The sequence below is a fragment of the Bombus fervidus genome, chromosome 15 (genome assembly GCF_041682495.2).
Source record: "Bombus fervidus isolate BK054 chromosome 15, iyBomFerv1, whole genome shotgun sequence".
NCBI lineage: Eukaryota > Metazoa > Arthropoda > Insecta > Hymenoptera > Apidae > Bombus > Bombus fervidus.
In genome coordinates, this window is record NC_091531.1 from 6,561,668 (window position 1) to 6,584,852 (window position 23,185).

The window sequence follows — 23,185 nt, forward strand, 5'->3', positions numbered from 1 at the left end:
TACTCATATCTTAACATATGTATACAGAATGATGATGGTGACAGTGACAACAATAGAGCTCGAGGCAAGCTGTTGGAAAACAAGTAGCTGTTTCTTTATAAGATATATAATAGTAATAATGGAAGTGATACAGCTTGTGTGGGTGGTGCTAAGTCCGAGTTTAAATAGGAAAATTTTTCCTTGTGCCCCTTCGTCTCAGTTACTGAGACTACTTTTTTTGGACAAAATAAAGAATGTTCTAGAAATGAGCAAAGTAAAGTAAGATACGAGGCACTGAAGAATGTTCTTGATACATTAGCCATAGACTGATTGGAAATATATAGTTGAAGCGTGACAAAATATATATATGTATATATATACATATATATACATATACATATATATGTAGATATATGTATAATACCCAATGTATCTTTCATGGCAGAAGATTGTTAAACAAAAGAAAAGAAAAAAAAAAAATATGAAAGAAAAGAAAAAGGGAGAATACGTTTATCCTCATGATATAGAATTCTCATATTGAGAGATACAATTGTGTTATGTAAATATTTTTCTATTGATAAATTTCTGTCTGATGAAAAAGTAGTTGGAAAAGAAAGGATACTTCAGAAGCAGACAGCGAAAACACGTAAAAATTCATTCTCAATGCTCAACGGAAAAATACTGCTGTATCATAAAGAATCACTGACTCATTTGGTAACACATTTTATAAACAGAGCAATTCCTGAAATTAAATCTTGTGTCATAAAAGAAGTAGAAAGAGAGAAATAATGGGTTAAAACAGAAAAAAACATGTTTCTAAGAGAACTTAATAAAAGTGAATACGTTATAAACTCAACATCGCCTAAAAATAAAGATCACTTCGATGATTCTGCCAATGAATACATATACATATATACACATATATATATATGTATATATAATTAAGGAGATTGACCGACAGTGTTTTTAAAAATGAAATGAAATAAAGAAAAGAAAAAAAGAATTGCAAAAGCGTACCTTGCCGCGCGTGTATGTGTGTCCTGCACACATATATACGCATATACATACATATACGCGTACACATACGCGCATGCATTTTACATACACGTGTGTATATATACATATATCTACGTATGACACGTATATACGGGCAACTTATATACGTACATACATACGCACAGATGTGCATGCAACACCTTAGAATCAGTGGAAAAGGAAATAAAGTTAAAACAACAAAAAAATAAAAGGATGCATAAAATTTGGAAGTTGGGAAGATAAGGAAATTCAGTTTAACTTTGGGATCAGGTTGGTTTTTACTTTTTGGAAGCAAGAAACCAGAAATTAAGAAATAAATATATCCAATGTAAATAAAAATAAGCATGTAAGGTATTTTTTTACTTGAAGAGAAGAGATTAGGCTTGAGTGAAAAAATAATACATACATATATACTGTACTTTTAGGATGCACGATTATTCATAAAAGAGAAATAAGTGCATCAGTAAAGTACATGATAAATAATTAAATTGATAAGTATTAAATGACTATATTAAAAAAGAACCGTAGTGATTAGTAATACATCTGTACATTACTATGTATATATTATCTTTACAATATTTAAAAATTGCAATAAAGGATAATGATAGGAATATCTTTTATCTAATAAACAACCTTCGACACCTGTTTTATTTCATAGTAACAAAGCTCTAAAATTTACATTTTTCAAAGCTTTGTATCTACAAAATGAAGCATGATGAAGCACATGATTATTAGATAGCAAATATTCTTTTTTAGAGATATTAAATATTAATATTTTTCAAACAGTTGGAAGATATCAAGGAAATCTGGATTAGGTAATCCTTTGATTATTATGTCTGATATTATGAAGATACTTCTGAGGAAAATTGAATACTGAAGTTAAAAGTTGAAAAAGAGAGGCTGGATTGGACGTGTTTGAGGAACTCTCTTCCCTTCAAGCAGAGGATGATGTGGATCCTGACTGGAACAAAATGTCTGATTTTAACATGAAGAAAGAAAGGGGACAGAGAGTAGGAAATAGAAATATACAGTTGGGGAAAAAAAATAGCGCAAAATAGAGGGCAAAAAGAATATCCAACGGGTCGTATGTCTTCTCGCTGTGTTCGTGAAAAATAAACTAAAAAATAGCACGATCTGCGCGAAAGAAGCGAGTAGAAGCTTGCGATTTGCAAGCAGAACTGCGACGAATGAAAAACAGGCGAGAGATATACACGTTGGAGAGGCAAACAGTTGGAAGAGACAAACTCAAGTTGAATAAAATGAAACTGAAATAGAAGGAAACATGGAATCCTTTAAAAAAAGAAGCAGTATGTTAGAATATATTTTTCAAGACCAATTAGAAATTGTAAATCAAAGTAAGCTTTGAGTTGATGTTAAAAGTTATTAAGAAAGGCAGAAAAGTATAAGGCATGGATAAGAGAGGAACTAAGTACGTCAAACAGAAAGCACCAGTAAGAAGGAAAACTCAAACTGGTTAATGAGAAAAAAAACAAAACCATCGAGAAAAAAAGTAATCAAATGGTAATCATAATAAAGAATTAATATTTAAGAACGGTCAAACAGTGCGGAGATTGGACTTGCGGACTAACCATATAGTAATCCTGAGAGGGGGATCTGCCTGTCACAGATACATTCTGCACCAGAGTTCTATTGCTCGTCTGAAAGTAGGTTACATATTCAATTTACATAATTAGCTTAACTGAGTGGGTATCTATAGTATTTTGTTTTGTTTCTTTTTCTTTCATTTGTTTGTTTCTATAGTAACTTAAAATATATAGTTTCACATAGACACATTGATATTCTTGTGTAGATTTAAATTTGTATATATGTGTGAATCTTGCTTCATAAAAAAAATCATTTCTTTTTTTTCTTTGATGACAGTGCTAGATCATGAGGTAGTGTTATCAGAGTAAGAAGAAAGGAAATAAGAGAGAAAGCGAAGTATAAGTCAACAGAATAAAGAAAGTGGAAATCATCTCGGTCAAACTTTACTCCTCTTTTTCCTTTTTGCACCTTGGATTATGCGACCATTCCATCAATTTCTTTTATTACTTCTTAGGTAACAAGCGCAGTCAATTGGTATTGCAATGTCAATGATGGTTTCCTGTCGCATAGTCAAGAGATGTTCTCAATAAAATAGCAGAAGTAACATCGTGATGGCATAAAATAAGTAATTTACACCATCACGAGCCGCGGTGTTGGTCAAGTATGCGCTAGCTTCATCAGCCTTAACCCGTTCCCATCGAGAGAAGTGAAAGAATGAAAATAAAAGGAACAGAAAAATACGAGAGGCGTCGTCGACGAAGGGCTGTTTGTTTTTCCTTTCCGACTCTCGCTCGGGTATCGATTCCTAAGTCTTCAAGCGCTGAACAATTCTCCAACTGTCCAGAACTAACTTCCTAATATATCATTAAATTGATAAAAAATTTATATCCACAAAAGGATCTGTCATTTTATGGTCCCAGTTGAGTCTCAGTCTTTTCTTCAGAGAGCCTCAATGCTGGTTCTCAGGTTAAAAAAACATTTATATTCTAAAAACGTATGAAAACAAACTTACGAACTTCCTTCGTACTATATTCCTTAGTTAGAATTCTACAGATTCATCTCTACAAGGAGCTAGAAGGCACTTGTACCTTCTGTTCTATGGCCATTCCTGACTTCAAGAAGTAAAGTCTAGTTCACGAAGAGGATATGACTTAATGAAATGGAGCATCGACTACTTAGACCACTACTATAAGTTGGTCCTAAATAATCAGATCTGTGCTGCCTCTACGTAGATCTGGTGACTAGCCATCTAATACGTGCTTGGACTCTATGGATCATAAACGATCAGGCAATCATCGCTGAAGTTAATACAAACTGAAGAGATCTACTATAGCTCTCTACACCTTACTCAACCCTGACTATATTCATCCAGCCCTTAAGTAAACAATGCAATTTTTGTCTAAACGGAGCTGGTTTCTTGACTGAGCTGGTTGAAAATGGGCGATTAATATGGCAGATGCCGAGAGACCCGAGTAGGTATTTAAGAAATGGGCGAAAATCAATTATTCGAATCGTTCAATTAAGTCTTAATTGACTTCCTCGTGCTTCGATTTAACCTCTTCGAGTTTGAATCTCGATGAAACAGAAGTGTTCTTTATTCGAGAAAAGCAGCAGATTCTTCTGTAAAAGAAAAAGTTGCGAATGAGAAAACCATGTCGAAGAGGTTAAGCGAGGCAATAATAACACTTGTAACTTATAGTGTCCAAATATTTTTCACTTCTTGAAGATATTCTCTTTGGAAAGAGTAACTGAAACCGACTGCTACATACAGTGAGTATGTTAACCCTTCATAAGGGTTGCAGTGCCAACAATAAAAAAGTGGAACATAATCTATCTGAAAAAAAAAACACAAAGAAACATTAAACGCATTTTCCTTGGAAAATAACTAAATTCTGGTTAAAAGCAGGAATATTCAGTATCTGAAGAAATTTTTTTTTTTTGAAGAGACTACGTAGTTCCGTTCAGTTCAATTTTATTTTGTCTTATAAAGGGTTAAGAGCCAAAAAATGGTACCTAATAGACTATAAAAAATTTAGACAAGCTTCAGAAGACCCCATAAAAAAGATTCAGTCGCTGAAACGAGCACTGAAATAGGGAAAACGACCTGAAGACGATCAATCGGGTCGAAGTCAATCTTGTGACTCTCGATATAAGGGGCGCATGTTTTGTTTAGATCGTCGAGCTTTCTTTCTTTCTGTGGCTAATGCGAGATATATCGCAATATCAAGAGGGCAAAAACGCAAGGTACGCATCGTCGAGGTAACACGGCAAAGAACTCAAATGAAAATGCAAACCAAGGTAAACAACGGTCTCGAACGAAAAAAAAAAAAACCAAATGAGAGAAACTAAAAAACGTACGTATATATATATATGGAACAAAGTATATAACGTACATGTATATACTTTTTGACTGTGTGGCTGCCTAGACTATACCATTACACGTAAATACTCCTTCATGATAGATTCAGAATTCAAAAACACCAATGAAAAACTGGTTCGTGAACGTGGATCTTACTTGATCATAATTCTACATCCTAACTGCCTCTATTGCTAGACAAATTGATGAGTTTGTATGGCTTCGTTTCTTCCAATAAAATAATTCAGAAAATGTGAGAGAGAATTCTCACGAAGGAGAAAAGCAGCTGGGAATCAGTCGCAAGCAAAATCCAGGCTAATTTCAGTGTTTCTCTTGTCATTTCTTCGTCCTGATTCTCTGTCTGTGAAGAGTCATTCACAGTGTAGTGGCCAATCTGCGCACACGGTCATGGTTAAAAAAGAGAACAACTTGTTGCTGCGATGATATGGTATATATTGGGCGTTGTAATATAGTCGATGGCAAAATACACGTGATTCAACAAAGAACGTTGAATACAACCGATTCGATGATGAAACAAGACCTAGAAAATCGACGCCAGGACGAAGACGGGGGAGATTCGTCGGTCCAAGGCCAATTAGAGAAAGCAATCGGAGCGTCGCGTGCGCGGCTATTTCGAGTCGTCTCGTTAATTCTATATTATTATTCTTTTTTCTCATATTAATTTGATATTGTTTAACTTCATCTCGGGGACGGGGAGAGGGGAACCCGAGAGAACGCTGACTTCGAGTGATGGCATGAGAGTGAGAGATAGGGATAGTTACCTGTGTCTGTAGTCGTGTTAGACCACGGATCCATAGAATTTGTCCTGCGCGCGGCTTTTTATCCGAGTCAGGGTCGAATTTCTCATCTCCGAGATTGATCGCACCGATATCATCCGGCTGGCCGCGGCCCCATCTGTTTTTAAAAAACATGAAACCAATTCTTCATCACTCGATCCCTGTTACACACATGGTCTATAATCAAAGTAGGTTGTTTTTTTTTTTTTTTTTTTTTTTTTTAAGAGGGAAACTTTGATTTTGATTCTTAAATTTTTTTTTTTATTTGGCTGACTGATGACGCGTAGAACCGGCTCCTCGACGCACTGCACCCAAAATTTTCTCTGTTCTATGGTTTTTCCCCTCGCTCCTTAGCTTGGATACCTAATCACGCTATCTGTTTAACGGTATTCGACGACGCTGGCTAGTTCAATTTTTTTTTCCTTTTTTTTTTTTTTTTTTTAGGAAAATCGACTGACGGTGGCATAAACGGTGATTGGAAGTGGCCGAGAAAGGAAAGCAGACGGACAGAGAGGCGTACAGGCTGTTTCACAGTCACGAGATATTGCTACTCTGGGTTTCAATGTGATCCTGTGCTTTGTAAGTGAACTAAATCTTATCTACTGGAAGCAAACATTCAACTTTTCCTCTCTTTCGTTATTTTATATCCTCGTTTTTGATTTACGATAATATACAAAAGAAAGTTTAAGAGATAAATAATATGGCCAGAATTGTATGAATTGGAATTATATTTTGACGAAAGCAATGAATGAATGTAATATGTACGCGGAAATAGATTACCGTTATCGACAAGGTAGTAAATGTTTAATACAAATGCTATTAACATTTACGGAGATTAAACTTTCTTTTGTCCACCACTATATATCTTCTTTGTCGCTAGAATATTTCAATCCGTGAAACAGAAGATCACCACTATTTGCTAGGAAATTTTACTTCCAGTGAGCAGCGCGTTTCTCATCGAAACAAACACATTCAAAAGAAGAAACCTGCAACTGCGAAACAGCCAATAATATATACACACATACAAGAAAAAATGTTTTGCGACGTGTAAAAAGAATGAGCCAACGAACGAGGGGATGCGATGTGAGGTGCAATGCGGACAAAGTGAGCGATAAAATGCAGTTTTCTGCAGATGAAGAAACGACTGTACATGTGTGAATGGATAATGTCTATGTATATGGCGTGTATGATGACGAAAGAGATACTTTTGTACTTGTTAGGAGAAGGGCGACAGCGATGAACAGAGCTGATAGGGAAAAAAAAAGAGAGAAAACAATAAAAAGAAATTAAAGTAAACAAAAAACACAATGACAATGAGGAGGAGGATTAAGTGATGTAACAACACGTTCTGGGGAACGATGCACGCGTGATCTGGTAAATATTCAGGACTTTGGGTGTGAGATCTTTGGTATTTCGTAAATTTTCCCTTCTCCTCTGGACAGGTTGCTCTTTTTATCTTTTTTTCTTTCTTTTCTCTTTCAGTTCATTGTTCGCACGGTTTAACGAGTCTGAATGGCATATATATGTAACTTCCGATATCCTCTGCAACGTGTGCCGTTTTGTCGCCCAGCAAGATGCGAGATTTCCCTTACCTGTTCAGGAGGGACAAATTTTGCAAGTAAAGCTCAAGAAAAAACCGCCACTACTTCTCTATGTGTCCTACGACAAGTGGCTCAGTAAAAGCTTTAACAAGCGAATGCAGAAGATTAATATAAAAACGTGTGAGAACCCCATATATTGTTATGTATATAGCTTTTCGTTTCACCTCCCGTGATCGTAACACCGTGTTCATACAGTTGACCAGGACGACCACACAGAAGCGTCCCACAATACACATACGTATATTATATCCTGTATCGATGATGACCACATATTTTGTTATCTGATTATTGCTCGTGTATCTTTAATTATTTTCTTTTTTCTTTTCTTTCTTTTCTTTTTAGTATTTTTAGTGCGCTCGACGCGAGAGCAGCGAGAATCGCTGGTCCCAATTCGCAAGGGATTCTCGTCCCCTAATTTTCAACTTGCGAATTGGGAGGCATAGCCTAAGCGGACAGAGAGAAACAGATGCAGAGAATGAAAAAAAAAAACCGGTTCAGAAGGAGAAAGTTCGGCTCCGTGCGTGTAATGGATAAAGATGGGGACAGAGAAAGTACAAGAACGAAACCAGATAGGGAGAGACAGACAGAAAGAAAGAAAGACAGATAGACAGTTAAAAGTTGTTGAAAAAACAGAGTCGTAACAGCTCCAGCAAGAGAGCGGAATGATTACAGATAAAGCGCTAAGCGCAAAAGTTACCACTTATTGTAATAATAGTATCTAGTTAGTCCGAATTTTCAGCTCTGTGAGAACTTCAGAACCAAAAGTTCACAAACTTGAACTCGGTTCAAGCGCGCTACTGAGATCCCTTGCACCAAACAGAAAATGCAAATGTTACAAAATACAGTGTATGTTTAGATAATATCGTGAGAGTATAGTGAATCATTAGGACGCCGTTTTCATTGGTTACTCTTTTACACAAACAAGTACGTAGACATCGGAGAAGGGTCTTCAGTCATGCAACGGCTAAGCCTAATATACGAGGTCCAGGTTTACCAAATGAGAAACGAGTAACAGTATAATATCCACCAAGGGAACTAATACTCGTTTTTTTTCCATGGAGACTCTACATACTTCCAGTATCCAAATAAATATATATTCAACAAATTCCTATGAATATTCCAGATCCATCATGATCCTTCGATAATACTATTACTCTCTAAATCATTGCATTAGAGATATCTTTGAATCTTGATCCTTTTAATCTTCCAAACTTACTTCTTCCATAATTCTCAGTTCAAAAACTTTTTCCAGAATTCATTCAGTTTTCCATCGACGAATTTCCAGGTTCTTCAATTTTCATGAAACAATAATTCAAAGATATATAAGGTCTTTCCTATATTTAGATACTGTGTTTTTGTTTTATTAGTGTATTTGTCTCCAAACGTTCAAAGTTTCTTCCACGGAAGAAACCTGGAACGTTTCATTACTTGGCCAGCGCTAATGTACAATTACAAAAAAGGGGAGCGAGGGAACAGCTGAGCACGCGCTATCATTCTTGTCCAATGTGTTCAATTCAGATCACAGTGTTTGCATATTCATGGTTTTAATTAGGTTTCCTTAATATATGGGCGTCTAGGGAGCATGCTACATAAAGCAATACGTTATTATGGTGGAGTGAGAAACATATGACGGGCAAAAGCAATAGAAAAGGATTTCTAGAAGCGAGAACATAAACCAACAGAAGCGCTACGATTATACAGCTATCAATAATAATAGTAATCAATATGATTTCCACGATGCATGCCTCCCTTCTATTACACTTTTACACGATACCGATTATGATGATACTTATCTTTCAAATGGTACTGTCTTTTCGATGTTGCTACACGCATATATCTCGTATATCGTATGATAGAGGTGTGTTTTAGTTATATAATAGGAAATACTGCGCGAACAATATATGTAACTTCAAAAATCTCTTTAAATTAATATCGAGAATAACTATACATAAATTGTAAGAATTGGAAAATACTACAATAGTTAATACAGAATTCTCGATCTTAATATTAAGAATTACATATAAAATTCGAGCAATACATCCTTATACAACTATCAACCACCGTCAAGAGGTAATATATTCTCCAATAACGGAGATTCCTTACTCGTACAATAGACAGATGCTGAATTAATCGTGCTCAATTATTAAATACAACTTCCAAGTATTGATATATAAATACATATACATGAAAAATCTTTCTCAATAGAGATTTCGGTTAAGATAAAGAGGTTCATGCAAAGGCGACTATCGTGTACCAGGAGGGTCTCAATAAAAACTCATAGAAGCTACGTATGACAACTCGTACGTTAGAACTTCAATCAAGATTCATATAATCGCGCTTCCAATTTCCAAGACTGGTTAGTTTGACAAGACAAGACAAGACATACATGAGAGCGTATATTTCAGATTCATTCTCAAAGCTTTAAAGAAGTTTCCCAATTACATTATTTTATGCATTTTAGTCAAACAATGTAGCATCCCTGATGTAACGCGTTCCTGTCGCGTCACACAATGCAAGAAAGCAAGAAATATTTACAATATTCTCCCATCTTACACACTCCTGATTTACTTAGTAATGCGTGCAATATGGCTGCTTTAGTTGTTCATAGCTTCTAGATGTCTTTTTTTTCTTTTTCTTTTTTTTTTTTTTTTTTTTTTTTTGAGTAGTCGCTACACGTTGACTTCCGACATTCTCGCCTTTGAGTTTCAGATCAGAAAAAGATTACAAAAAAGAAAAAAAGTAGTAAGGCAAAAATTATACAATACGAACGAAAGAGAAACTGAAAAAACAACATGTAATAAAAAATATTATTCCAAAATATTTTCTGAACGAGAACGCAACACGTGGGCGTGACTATTGTATCCTTTTCTTTTTTTTTTTTCAAGTTAAGTTGCGCCCGCTAAACCGAACAGAAGTATCTCTCATCATCTACACATTAAAAAAAAAAAGGTAGTTTTTTTACATGAATATGTTTATAACTTACGAAAGGATTTTAGGAATCTTGCGCGTAGGAATAGTCGTAATTACTTGGCCCCACAATAGAGTACCGACTCCGAAGAACAGGCACCACATCCATTGTTCTAATGTGAGAGCTTTCGTGCTGAACGCCATTTTACCGTATTGTATGATAATTACCTAGAAAACAGACATAGGATTTTATTGAGGAGATACAAGAAATGGTAATTTCGGTGTCACCCAAGTGTTAAAGAGCTTCTCTCGTGTCCGTTTCTCCTTGGCTGGAATTCTTCCCTTTGTTAAACCTATCTTCTAATTAATTGAGAGTGAGAAAATGTGAAATTCTATCTAAAGGCTATTTATTAGCTGACTATATATTATTAATAGAATAGAAAGCTAAGGACAAATATTAATAGATTCTTCCATTGCAAATTCAAATTCTATATATCATACTATACTAGACTTGGCTATTATTATAAATAGAAAAACATTTAATCTCTCTAATGTTCTACTATATTGACAATTTCTATCCCTAATGTCCCATATATCAAGATATTGAAAACGAACACGAATATATTGTTGAACACATAATCGTAATTCTAATATTATTCTTAAAAAATATATGATATAATGATCTACCTGCGCTAGACATGTCATGATCCAGATAGAGTAAAAGATGGGGTTGGTGAATATTCCTTGGAAGACATTACGCTGACCATGGATTTTCCTAGCGTTAAATTCGTTGAAAAGAGTCATCATGACGAATGTGTTGAAGATGATGGTGAAGTGCTGCGTTGGACCGCCACCAGCCTGCGCAACTCCTCGGCCTGTTTCGATGTCAAGCATCTTATCACCTATCAATCAAATAGCTTACTGTTAGAAAATGTTTTGTTTTGATCGGTTTAGTCATCTCGAAATCAAAAAACAAAATCATTCTCACGAAGTTATTACGCTTGACATTAATCCGAATTATTTCTTGTGCTCTTTCTTAAATATTGTCGTAGTTCATCGTTTAAAAAAAGGCACTTGGAAGGAACGCGAGTCTGACTGGTTATTTCTAATAGATCCAATACAATCGTAAAAATAGACACACGCGTTGCGTGTATAGAAAGAAATAAGATTTCTTATGTAAATCTCAAATGTCACTTTCTACGTGACAAATAAGTCTCTCAGAAGCCAAACCGATGAACTCCATTTTTTATTCGTTTTTTAATTTCATTACATAAGTATACGATTGATATTCACTTTTCAAGAAACAAATGATTTACTTCCATAAGTTAATTTATCGCAAGAAGGTGAATTATAAATAATAGTGAATTCTAAGGTGAATTTAAACAGTGTTTGCGACGTTATCATTTTTCTGTACTTTTCAATTTATAAAGTTGACCAATGTGGTTCCTAAATGGTTCAAATAGTATGTATTTGAACTTTTTATATATACAATTTTCTTTTTTTCTTTTTTCGAATTCAGAGATGACAGAGAATATATGAACCTCCCAGAAGCCAAACTGATCGATTGCACTTTTTAAACTTTTATGAAGTTCTCAATGTCATGAATTGAACATTTTAGAAAAATAATTCTAAGCTAAATTGTAGAAAGTAATATTTATAATTGTCCGATACATGGCCAGTTTGATCAGCATGAATTCTCTGAGGGTCTCATACAATGAATGATCGAAAAATAAGAATATTTACCAACGAAAAGAAGCATAAAAATTACAGACAATTGATAGACAGCTTGGCCGAGAATGTTCTTCATCATTGTCCTGGAGATGAGCGGCTTCGTGCGACCGTACGGTTTACGAAGAAGAAGGTCAGACGTTGGCATTTCGGTGGCCAATGCAAGAGATGCTAATGTGTCCATGATTAAGTTCACCCACAACATCTGCACCGCTTTAAGGGGGGAATCTTGCACGGCACATGCTCCGATAAAAGCAACTATAACAGCGACGATATTGACGGTCAATTGAAACTGCAAGAACTTCGCTATACTATCGTAGACGTTTCTACCCCACATAACTGCCTTCACGATCGACGAGAAATTATCGTCCGTTAGAATGATATCAGAAGCTTCTTTAGCGACGTCGGTGCCGGCAATGCCCATGGCAAAGCCGACATCCGCCTTTTTCAAAGCAGGACCGTCATTCGTTCCATCACCGGTTACAGCAACAACCTCGCGACTCACGCTCGCTTTGCTATCGATTATGCCTTTCACGAGCGTGTATTTGTCTGTAGGCGACGACCTAGCCAACACCCTTAACCTCGGCCACACTTTGTCCAGCAAATGTTGCTGTACCTCGCCATTTGCGTCACGGATCCTCCTGTTGAACTCTTTGCCTTCTAAGATCAGGAAGTCTTCGTTCGGCTTAAAAATCCCACATTTCAGGGCAATGGAACGCGCAGTATTTATATTGTCTCCAGTCACCATTCGCACAGTGATGCCCGCCTTCTGACACTTCCTGATCGCGTCCGGCACCTCCGGACGTACCGGGTCCTCAATACCGACGATGCACAAACACGTGAGATTGTTTACGACGTTCTCCTCGTCCTCCCAATTCGGATCGTTGTCGATGTGAACCTGATTGATTTCTGCCTTGCCGGGAACGAAGTCGCGATATGCGACGCAGATCGTACGGAGACCGTCGCACGCCATCGGCTCGATCACGTTCTTTACCAGACGCTCCTGCATCTCTCTGGTAAATTTCTCCAAATGACCTTCACGACCATATATAAAGGCACATCTGAAACGATAAAACGTGAAGATTATAGAAGAAGAATATAAGTACGATTCTTATCATCTCTTAATTTTCATATTATTCAGCGATTAAAAAGATCTATTTCAGTATAACATAATTAAAAAAGAAGAGCAATCTGTTCCTTTCAACAATAGATGACAAGTCCATGAAGTTTTGTGAAAGAGGAACAGTAAATATTTTTCAAGAGACCTCTATAACAAAAAATTTAATAAAAAATGTTGATGCCATGTGACTAGTTGACAAGGAGTTAAATTTTAAAATTGCTTTCATATGAAAATCTGTAAAATCTGTAACAATTTTATGGTAAATAATACATTCTTTCGCAACAACATTAGCCTGTAATACAGCAAGTGCTTTTCACGTTTGATCTATGAACTATAATTGACTCGGAAAAGAAAATGACGTACTTCTTCATAATGATCTCGGAAGCGCCCTTGGTGAAGAGTCTGTATCCACCACCTTTCCTCGGAATGACAGTAGACATGCTCTTCCTAACGCTATTGAACGTGTACACCCGTGTGAAGGTTTCCTCAGGTTGATCGTCTCGTATCGTCTGATAGTTCATGCCCAGGGCTACTACGAATCCAAGTAAGGCACATTCGGTTTTATTACCGACTTGAAGCGGCAATTCTGTAGGTTCCTGCGGCTGCATTATTCTGGATGTGTACGCCGAATTAACAGCGATAGCTTGAACTATTAAGTTTCCGATGTGCGACGGGATCTCCGAGAACTCCGGGACCTTTTTACTCATTTTCTCGCATATGTACGATTGAACGACGGTCATCCGGTTGGTTGTCAGGGTACCAGTCTTGTCCGAACAGATTGCCGTGGCGTTACCCATAGTTTCGCAAGCATCCAAATGACGTACCAAGTTGTTGTCTTTCATCATTTTCTATACACAGAGAATCATACATAATTGTATACTCATACATCAACGATATTCCTTCACAAAATTGTAATATCAAATAAGAAGTAAAATAAAGAATTTACAGAATTTTAATATTTGTCTATCACTTTACTCTATTCCTTGTTTTCCCCTGTTTTTCCCTATCACCTTAATTATCAATTTAGAAACAAAATAAAAAGAAAATATTTATGATAAAGTAGAAAGCTGTTGAGCGCAAGCATTCCGATAATTTAATATGGATAGAGTCTCAAGAGTGCTCCTCTCTACAGTGAGGATACAGTGACTTTTAAAGATTTATAAATAGAACAGGAGTTCATTTTGTTCGTAGAACTACAATATCGCTTTTTCAAACTATTTGATTAATTCTGAAGTTCTGAGAGAATGAAATTGGTGAATAGTTACCTTAACGGAATAAGCGAGGGAGAGGGTGACAGCTAGAGGAAGACCTTCGGGAACGGCGACTACGAGTACCGTTACACCAATGATCAAATGCCGCACCAGATCACCAGCGTACATATTTTTCCAAGGTTTCCCCTCTATCACAAACGTGGTAACGCAGAACTGAATGACTAGAATGATAACAGTAAGCACTGCTATGGTCGAGCCGGCATAACCGATTTGTATGGCGAGTTTAGTTAGCTTGGCTTGTAAAACACTCTTCTCTTTCTTCCCTTCTGCTCCTCCCGCATGGCTGGCTGCGTGATGGTTCTCCCCGGCCTCCTGCTTGCCTCCACTCACATGGCTGTTTCCAGTTATTTCTCCAGCTTCATCTCCTTCATTAGCAACATACAGATTCATTTGAGTTCATCTATAACCACACCGTCTGAAGCTCGATTCCCATTTCTTCCTTCTTCATTTATCGTCTTTTAATTAATTCTAACTTTAAAACAACACAATTTGAAAGTAGTAATATTTAAGAAGATGCATTGATACATTGTTTGATTTTGGATTTTTATATAGCAATATTGTCCAAAATTACATAGAAATTAGATGACCAGTGGAATCGAGTTTCCTCGTACTACATTTACGACTACATTGCTTTACATACTCCAACTAATATTATGATACTGGTGACTAATGTTAGTAATCAGTATCTATCAAAGAAAAGATAGAAAAGAAATGTAAACGGTACTAATAAGCCGGCAAAATGGAGAGAATATAATCAAGAATTAATCGAAAAGCATAACAGTTACATGTTATGAAACAGAGGTGAGTAAAATTATTATAAAGTATACAAAAAGGAGAAATAAATGCAGAAATAATCAGAAGCTATACAAAACTTTAATAGCGGCTAAGATTCTTCTTCAAATATGCATAGAACCACTGCTATTGGAAGCATTCACAGAATCAAATATAACAAAAGGTACAGAGAAGCACGGATGAGACATAACTTTACTTTTTCACGCTGTCTTCATAAAATCTTCCCCCCTTAATTTGTACGAGAACAAATGGATCAAGAAGACAAGATAGGAACAATAGAAGTGAAAGAAAAAAAGTAGATTGACTTGACAACAAATTTCTGTCTTCACGTTACAGAGGCCATATACATAAATGTATAATATAGAGAGTGCAGTGAACGAAACATACAGAGTGGTGATATAAAGGACAAAAGTTCAAAATTAAAAGTGTTATCCTATTTATCTGTAAGTAGAACTTAAAAGATTTTTCGTGACGCGTGCGTACTTTAAACAAAAATATAAAGAAGTCTAGAAAAAAATGAAAAGACCAAAATTATTTTTTAAGATAAATAAACAAATACGCGCGCGTGCTCATTTAATGTATATGTCGAACATCAAAATGATGAACAGTAATGATTTATGATAGTACTTTATTCACCTGTTAATGACTTCTTCTTCCGCTGCTTCTTAGCCTCTAGATAAAAAAACGCATGCAAAACAAAATCGATTAGCAGTCTATCTAAAAATGTAATATGCCAGTCGTAAGTTACGCCATATTTTTGAAAATACTCTTTCATTCTTAATCTCCCGATTTTTATCGTCTTTTCTGTTCTCGTATTCTAGCATAATACTAATTAATAATCCTAAATGAACAGCCCAGAAGGTTTCTCTTTCTCTCATCAACGCTAGCTTCGTTTTTTGTTATTGTTGTATGTATTTGCAGTGTCTTTTTTTTTTTCTTTTCTTATTCTGTTAATAAACCTCATCTGAACAGAGTATTCAAGGGACAGTGTAAAAAACATGTTATACAACACTTAAAGGGCCTTCCAGGTTGTGCAACATACACAACACACAACAGCGTAAATCACAAGAAAGCAAACTGGATTTATGTCTATTTAATCCTTTGTAAATAGTCTTAAGGTCGATTCTTACTATTAACGTTTGATATTTTTGAAATAGAAGGTGGTATAAAGATATAAGCTGAATCCCTGTTCAAAAATCGAGAATTAGAGAGTTACTTACTCCACCTTCTATAAAAAGTTAGTAAGAATTGATCTATACGTAACAGTAACACTAAAAATACTTCTAACTCATTCAGTGGAGGGTTTTTATACATAAACACATAAGACAGAGATACGAACATTAACAACCAGATGCAGGCTAATATAAATATTTCAAAAAAGGCACATGATGTAACTAATAATAAGAATAATAATAATAACAATAACAATAATAATAATGATAATAACTATAACAATAACAATAACAATAACAATAATAATAATAATAATAATAATAATAATAATAATAATAATAATAATAATAATAATAGCTGCCATTAACGTGCGATACTAATAGACATTTAACTGTTTACTTAAAGTTTAATTTCTACGAATTGCAAGATTTTATACTATTCTAACCATTCACTTTCTACTTCATTTTCCAAAAAATTTTTCTTTCTTTAATGCAATTATACTTTAATGCAATATTACTCTCAGTGCAATGACGATAATGTGAGCTACGAGCTAAATGTTTTCTTCAAAGGAAAGAAATTAGTATACCGATCAAGGAGTCATTTCAAAAGTACCGCAAACACATGCTAAGGAAAATGAAAGTGTCACAAATAACTGGGAAAACTAAGTTCACGATAAAATATTCTCGCGTCAATCCAAAATAAACACCATGCGTCAATTGTTGGTTTTCTACTTTTCTTTCACGTATTTTGTGCCATGCGTTTCGTAATACCCGCTACTGCTCTCGCTCTTAAAACAATTAGTAGTTAAACTTCTTTGTAATTTATTCGTATTAAAATTTCTAGCATTTTCCTAGCAGGGGAAGAGTAGCGAGTTCCAATTAATTTTTTAAAGTACTATAGTGGGAGAACTTGGCAAGTCTTACCATTTTGAAAACAAAATTATCCATAATATTTGCTTCCTTCAAGATGCCAATGTAATCATTTTAAATTCCGATAATCTTCCTTAAATATTTTGTTCTCAAAATGATAATTTCCGAACACTACACTACTTTATCTTATCCCAAATGTTTAAGAACTAATTCAGGACACCTTGCATCGATCGTTCCATTCCCCACTGAAATCGAGTTTACATACCTTTCTTCATCTTCTTGATTTCTTGTTCCTGTTGATCAACAGCAGCACCCAACAAAGTAAAGATAATACCAGCCTGCGAGTTAACGCCCACAGCAGTAACTAACATTTTCCCAGAACCCTCCATCACATGTGTACCTTTAGAAGGGGCAGAAGTCACTGTGATTACCATCCCAATACAGAAAACAAATTTAATTATCGGTGTTCGATCTGTGAAACAGAACCCTCACCTGAGAGTACCATGGGATCGAACGATTCTCCTTTTTTAACATGGTCTGACTCTCCGGTTAAACTGGACTCATCCACTTTGAGATCGTTGCTTTGTATAAGGATACCATCTGCTGGCAGCAGGTCTCCATATTTTATCTGAATTGTAGATTACCCAATTTAGGGAAGACCTTGTTTATGTTTTTTCGACGAAGTAATGTTCGTATCCCGAAACTTATTATCGATGCATGTAATTTATTGACAAATTCTCAGACACAACGATATGTTCAAGAAGTTGCCAAATTTAAGTACAAATGTTTCTAGATTAAATCATGTTACTGATTCAAATATGGGCTTTTCGTGTTAACCAGAGAATCGTAAGTCGTACTTGACTGCATTTGAAATATACTTTCTGCTAGTAGAATGCATAGTCTGCTGCACATACCTGACATATATCACCAACAACAATGTCAGTCACAGAGATCTGTTTGACCTCTCCTTGCCGAATGACAGAGAATCTATGCTCTCCTTCTATCCGACTTTGGAGACCCCTAAACTGTTTTTCCTTAGAGTAATCATTGGAAGCTGTTACTATTACCACCAAGATCACAGAAACAAATATAGCAGCTCCTTCTATCCAACCGTACTTTGATTCATCTTCATCTATCAAAGCTGTAAAAGTTCATAAAAAAATGCATTTTTTTATATCTTCCAGAATACGGTTATTCTTATTTTTTACCCAATAGTTAAGAAATAATATAAAAATTCATACTTACGTCTCTCCTCATCATCTGCTGGCTGATAAAAGCTAAGACCTAATGAAACCAATGCAGCTACTTCCAAAATGATTAATGTAACATCTTGAAGAGCTTCCCACACTAGTTGTAGAAACGTTTTTGGTGGTTTTGGAGGTATTTGATTGGAACCAAATGTATCTCGTCTATGTTGGATATCAGCTGTTGATCCACTGAGACCTGCACAGTGAAAGTAGTTTCTTCTGTGAATATTTCATTTGTACATACATATTTTGAATCATAGAACTGCACGAAAACAGAATCTTACCTTCACTGGGTGAAGTGTATAATTTTTTACAAATCTCCTGCACACCACCATAACTACTGATTTTATTGACACCTTCACGTCCCCGGAGCTCCATGAGCTCACGAAGTTGCTTAAGAGTGATACCATATTGGGTTGGTCGGCCATCTATTGTTGCCATTTTGCTTTGTACACCGACGTTGGCCTAAGCCAACTCTACTGTACTCCTTCACGCTAGCAGCTCGTATTATTCTCTGGTGTCACTGACACCACTGGCCTCCAGGAAATTGGAGGGCCAACAGCTGCAACAGACAAGAAAATCATCCTGAAACTCCATTCCATTCAACAAATCTTTCTCATATGAAGGACTGCCATTCTCAAACTAAGATATGCATGATTTTTATTGCTGTGTTATGAATGCTAATTAAAAAATAAGCTATTAGCATATGATAATGGCAATGCGAGTCATAGTTATTTAAACAGATGTGTCATTATGTCATAATTATATTGGTACTTCTGGTCTTGATGAAATGGTAAAAAAAAAATGAGATAAATATCCTTATCTCATGATACTACACTATCAATATTGAAAAGTCTGACAGAAAGAGCTTTATGGAAATGCAATTCTATTTTATATTACCAATAGTGAAAGATTTCAAGGTTATATATATGTATGCAGTTTAAATGGCACCTTAACTTTTCCATAGACAATAAACATTATTATTTCTAAGAATTAAAGTTATGCAATTTCTATAAATTAACAAGTACATATAATCATAGAAAACCAAAGATTCAATTTTATTAAATATTAATATTCTAAAATATATCCAATATATATATCACAATAGGAATCATAATACTCCTATTTGGTAGAATCAATACAAGTGATGAGAGGAAATCCAAACAGCAGGAAATCCAAGTCAATGAACTTTAAAATTATCAACTGATAAGTACAAACATTGAAAATCGCAAGGATCGAATAAAACCTAAAATTTACAATTAGTTATGAAATAACAGGATATAATTTTTTAATCGATATCCTTCCTGCTTCAAGAAAACAGTTATAAAGTGAACTTATTGAAACTTTTATTCCATACATTTTTGCATAAATAAGAAACTTCTATTTCCTTGGAAGAAAAAAGAGTTGTAATTAAGCTAGAACATTTATTCTCCTTAGAAAATATTCAAGTTGTGGAAAGCTGATTATTCTGTGGCATGCCATTGTTAATTCAACTAGTAGCCTTTAAGACTTACACTAACGAAAGTAATTTAGAAAATACATTGCTCCTAAAACTAATCTCTGAACTCTGAGCGCACACATAACTTAACTCTCAATTGCCATTCCTGAGTTATTCAGTAGATAACCACTCAGTTTAGATTAGAGTTAAGTTTCGTAACTTTAAAATATTTAATTACAATTTACATTCTACATCTTCCACAATGCCAATTATAGCCTATATCGCTTAAAATACAGAATATATGTTGAATTAACTAAAATAAAATAAAATTAAATTAAATTTAATCTTATCTACAATTAGACAATACTAACTGGATTTTACATAAAACAGAAAAGAAATAACTGGAAAGTTAAAAGTTTGGTAAATAACTTTTATTTATAACAGTGAATAATTTCATTCCATCTCTGGAAAATCACAAAAAAGGAGTTGTTAGATGTGATAGAATAACCCTAGAGCGCTATGGACGTAAAGTAAAAGGCTGCCACGAGTGGCCTGGCCTAGACTGTCATCGAACGCCGACATAGTTTTGAGGTTATGTACCTTGACAAATGAGTCATTACTGAGAGACGGTAGTAAAAGTGGCAGACACTCTCTTCCGAAATGATGTCACAACGAAGAAACGATGTAACGGGAGCTTGCAATTGAACGAACATCGACGATATAGCCTGTCTAAAAATAACACCGATCGCGGAAAAGAGACAGAGCGACGACAGAGACATAGGGAGAAACACAGAGGGATAGAATAGCCCGTTTACCTTCTGGTGACAGTTTACGTGTTGACGGCGACAACAGATCGCGAATTGGCATGCAAACTGACCTCCCCTTCACTGGTTACGGCCACGAAGCTTCATTCTTCCCTGTCAATCACAGAACGTGCAGAAACCCTGATTCGCGACACGAACACCGCTCTAGGCAGCGAACTTGCTCGCCACGGAAAGGCGTGTTAAGTGAAATAAGCCATTAGCAAAGTAGTAATCGATTCGTGTTGCCCTCTAGCTGCTCGCACGCGTACTGCGCAAAGTTTCACTATTTTCCACTGGTTCCACTTGCGGCTCGATGCTCTAAACCATGATGTCGTAAAAGAAACTAACGTTATTATAAATTGTAATGTCTCTAATGTTATGCGTCTTATGAAAGTATTCGAATACATCCAGAAACTTTTTATTTATATATTACAGAAAACATTTTGAAATTTCATTGGTAACGAGATACGACTATCATGATTATTTTGGTCAAATTTGAAACACATGTGAAAATGTATATAGAAGTTGCAAGATATTTATTGAAAGTATACACTTCTCAAAGATCATCAAAATATTTGAACAACCAAAGTATTTACTATATCAATAAGCCACAATATTTAGTGAGGCCATTTTTAGCATTAATTGTATATTTAAGACTACTATCCATGCTGTATATTAATTTTTCACTGAGTGTATGTTTGCAATATATATATATGAATATTATATAAATTTGAAATCAATTCGAAAATGTATATATGTATTCATATATATTATCTCATTACAGTGCTAATGAAATTTCGAAAAGTTTCATACAATGTAAAAAAAATTTTCTGTGGTAAATGTACGTATAGTTTTGTGAGCCATTGTACAAATTCATCATTCTAAATTATAACCTAAAATGTTTTTAGAATTGTTTCATAAAATTTGTATGTACAATACACCTTTCTGTTTGAAGTTTACAAAATTTTGATTTAGGAGGCTTACTTCCGTTTAATTGTTTAATATTGAAATTTTCCAATAAATGTACGAGTTATAGAGAAATTCCACTATTTTCTACTAGACCTGACACTAGAAGGTAAAGATGAACCAATATTATAACTGAGCTGTGAATATTTATGCAGATTTATATTTTTATGAGTGTAATTTAAAAAAAAGAGATTCTAGTTAGAAAATAGGATATTTTAAAATTTCCCATAAATGCAGAAAAATCTGCAGCCTAGTTATAATTTATAATATTAAATTTATTCAATGAGTCTTTTGATATATTTTTTTATATATCTATAGAATTTTCTATAATTCTCCTTGACAACTGTAATAAATTGAAATGCATCATAAAATTTAATTTTTCAAAATGTTACATTATTATATTTCAAATGTTATCTTTTTTCTAGTAATGTTATCCAAGTCATTCACAGTGTTGATAATTATTTAATCAATGAACTTTATCTTTATCTCATTTTAATTATTCTAAAAAATTCAGTGACGTGGGTGACCGATGACCAGCGTGCGGTGGAAAACGTGTTGACTTTTTCACGGATCAGTTACTCTTAGTTCCAAAGAGACGTTTGCTATGTAATACCGAAACTTCTTAACAAATGAAACGATCCATAGAGAATTACTTTGGTAAATAACTTAATTAATTCGTGTAAGCCGTGATATGTACTTTGTAACCTGTGTCGTAGATGCGAACAGTCGCGAGCGTTTTGCAATATGTAATTTACGATATCGTGGAACGCACGAGGCGGAATTCAACACAACAGAGCCGCCGATACATCACATAACGAGTCTCGCAATCAACTGAACGCTCCTGGCCGTACATTTTTACTTGGAAAGTTCAACCTGATTCATTCATCGCGTTTACGTAATTTTTACTCACAACTTTATTTTCATCCTATTACAAACGAACTCCCGCTAAACAACTAGTTGCCGCAGCCTTAAATACCTATTAACAACTGCTGTATGACAGACATCATCGTGAGAGAACGAAAATTCGCGATGATCTAAGCGAAATGATCGCATTCTTCAAGGGTATCTTATAGAAACTGCTTGTGCGATAAATCACTAAACAGCGAATGCTTATGCAAATTCACATTATTATAGATATGATTTAAAAAATGGAACCTAGACAGACAACTGTTTTATCTACTGAAGATCATAAGGAGTACATTCTGTACTGCTAACGATATTTTCTTAATACAAATTCAATGATGATTTAGTTTATAAATTATTAGATTGGTTTGTTCATGTGAAATATGAAACATTTTGAGAAACGACTGTGAATCTTCGAAGATATAATATACACCATAGATTTTCGAGTACTTCATACTTTTATGATTATAATTAAGGAAATGGAATCTAAATAGAAATTTGTTTCATCAACTAAGTGTAATAGTACATACTCTTGGACTTTAACTATTTTATATATCTTTGCATATTATATGCATCGTGTACATTTTTTCAGTCTACAAATGACTTTATTTTCATAATTTTCTCTTGACTTTTTAAATCTTTTAGATACACGTGA

At 34.9% G+C, this 23,185-nt stretch overlaps 1 protein-coding gene and 1 long non-coding RNA gene across 24 annotated transcripts in view; one reads left to right on the plus strand and one right to left on the minus strand.

Moving 5' to 3' along the window:
* The window catches only part of Pmca (plasma membrane calcium-transporting ATPase 3), a 94,020-nt gene that overhangs the window by 34,514 nt on the left and 36,321 nt on the right, over nucleotides 1–23,185 (minus strand). For 5 of the 23 annotated variants that reach the window (XM_072017868.1, XM_072017869.1, XM_072017850.1 and 2 more), the window contains 13 exons: nucleotides 20,674–20,979; nucleotides 18,705–18,982; nucleotides 18,419–18,616; nucleotides 18,088–18,314; nucleotides 17,666–17,801; nucleotides 17,439–17,573; nucleotides 15,768–15,803; nucleotides 14,334–14,704; nucleotides 13,432–13,916; nucleotides 11,964–13,009; nucleotides 10,908–11,122; nucleotides 10,297–10,448; nucleotides 5,698–5,830 (listed from right to left, as the gene is read on the minus strand). In XM_072017868.1, the coding sequence (XP_071873969.1) occupies nucleotides 5,698–5,830; nucleotides 10,297–10,448; nucleotides 10,908–11,122; nucleotides 11,964–13,009; nucleotides 13,432–13,916; nucleotides 14,334–14,704; nucleotides 15,768–15,803; nucleotides 17,439–17,573; nucleotides 17,666–17,801; nucleotides 18,088–18,314; nucleotides 18,419–18,616; nucleotides 18,705–18,861 (3,291 nt within the window). In that variant the 5' untranslated portion in view covers nucleotides 18,862–18,982; nucleotides 20,674–20,979. Of the gene's footprint in view, nucleotides 1–2,603; nucleotides 2,673–3,184; nucleotides 4,394–5,697; nucleotides 5,831–5,959; nucleotides 8,602–10,296; nucleotides 10,449–10,907; nucleotides 11,123–11,963; nucleotides 13,010–13,431; nucleotides 13,917–14,333; nucleotides 14,705–15,767; nucleotides 15,804–17,438; nucleotides 17,574–17,665; nucleotides 17,802–18,087; nucleotides 18,315–18,418; nucleotides 18,617–18,704; nucleotides 18,983–20,458; nucleotides 20,481–20,673; nucleotides 20,980–23,185 lie in introns of those variants that run through there. The other 18 variants (XM_072017853.1, XM_072017852.1, XM_072017856.1 and 15 more) reach the window with 10 other exon arrangements.
* LOC139994918 (uncharacterized) lies at nucleotides 22,047–22,671 on the plus strand. Its single transcript, XR_011801801.1, has 2 exons — nucleotides 22,047–22,284; nucleotides 22,344–22,671. It is a non-coding gene; the product is annotated as an uncharacterized lncRNA (long non-coding RNA).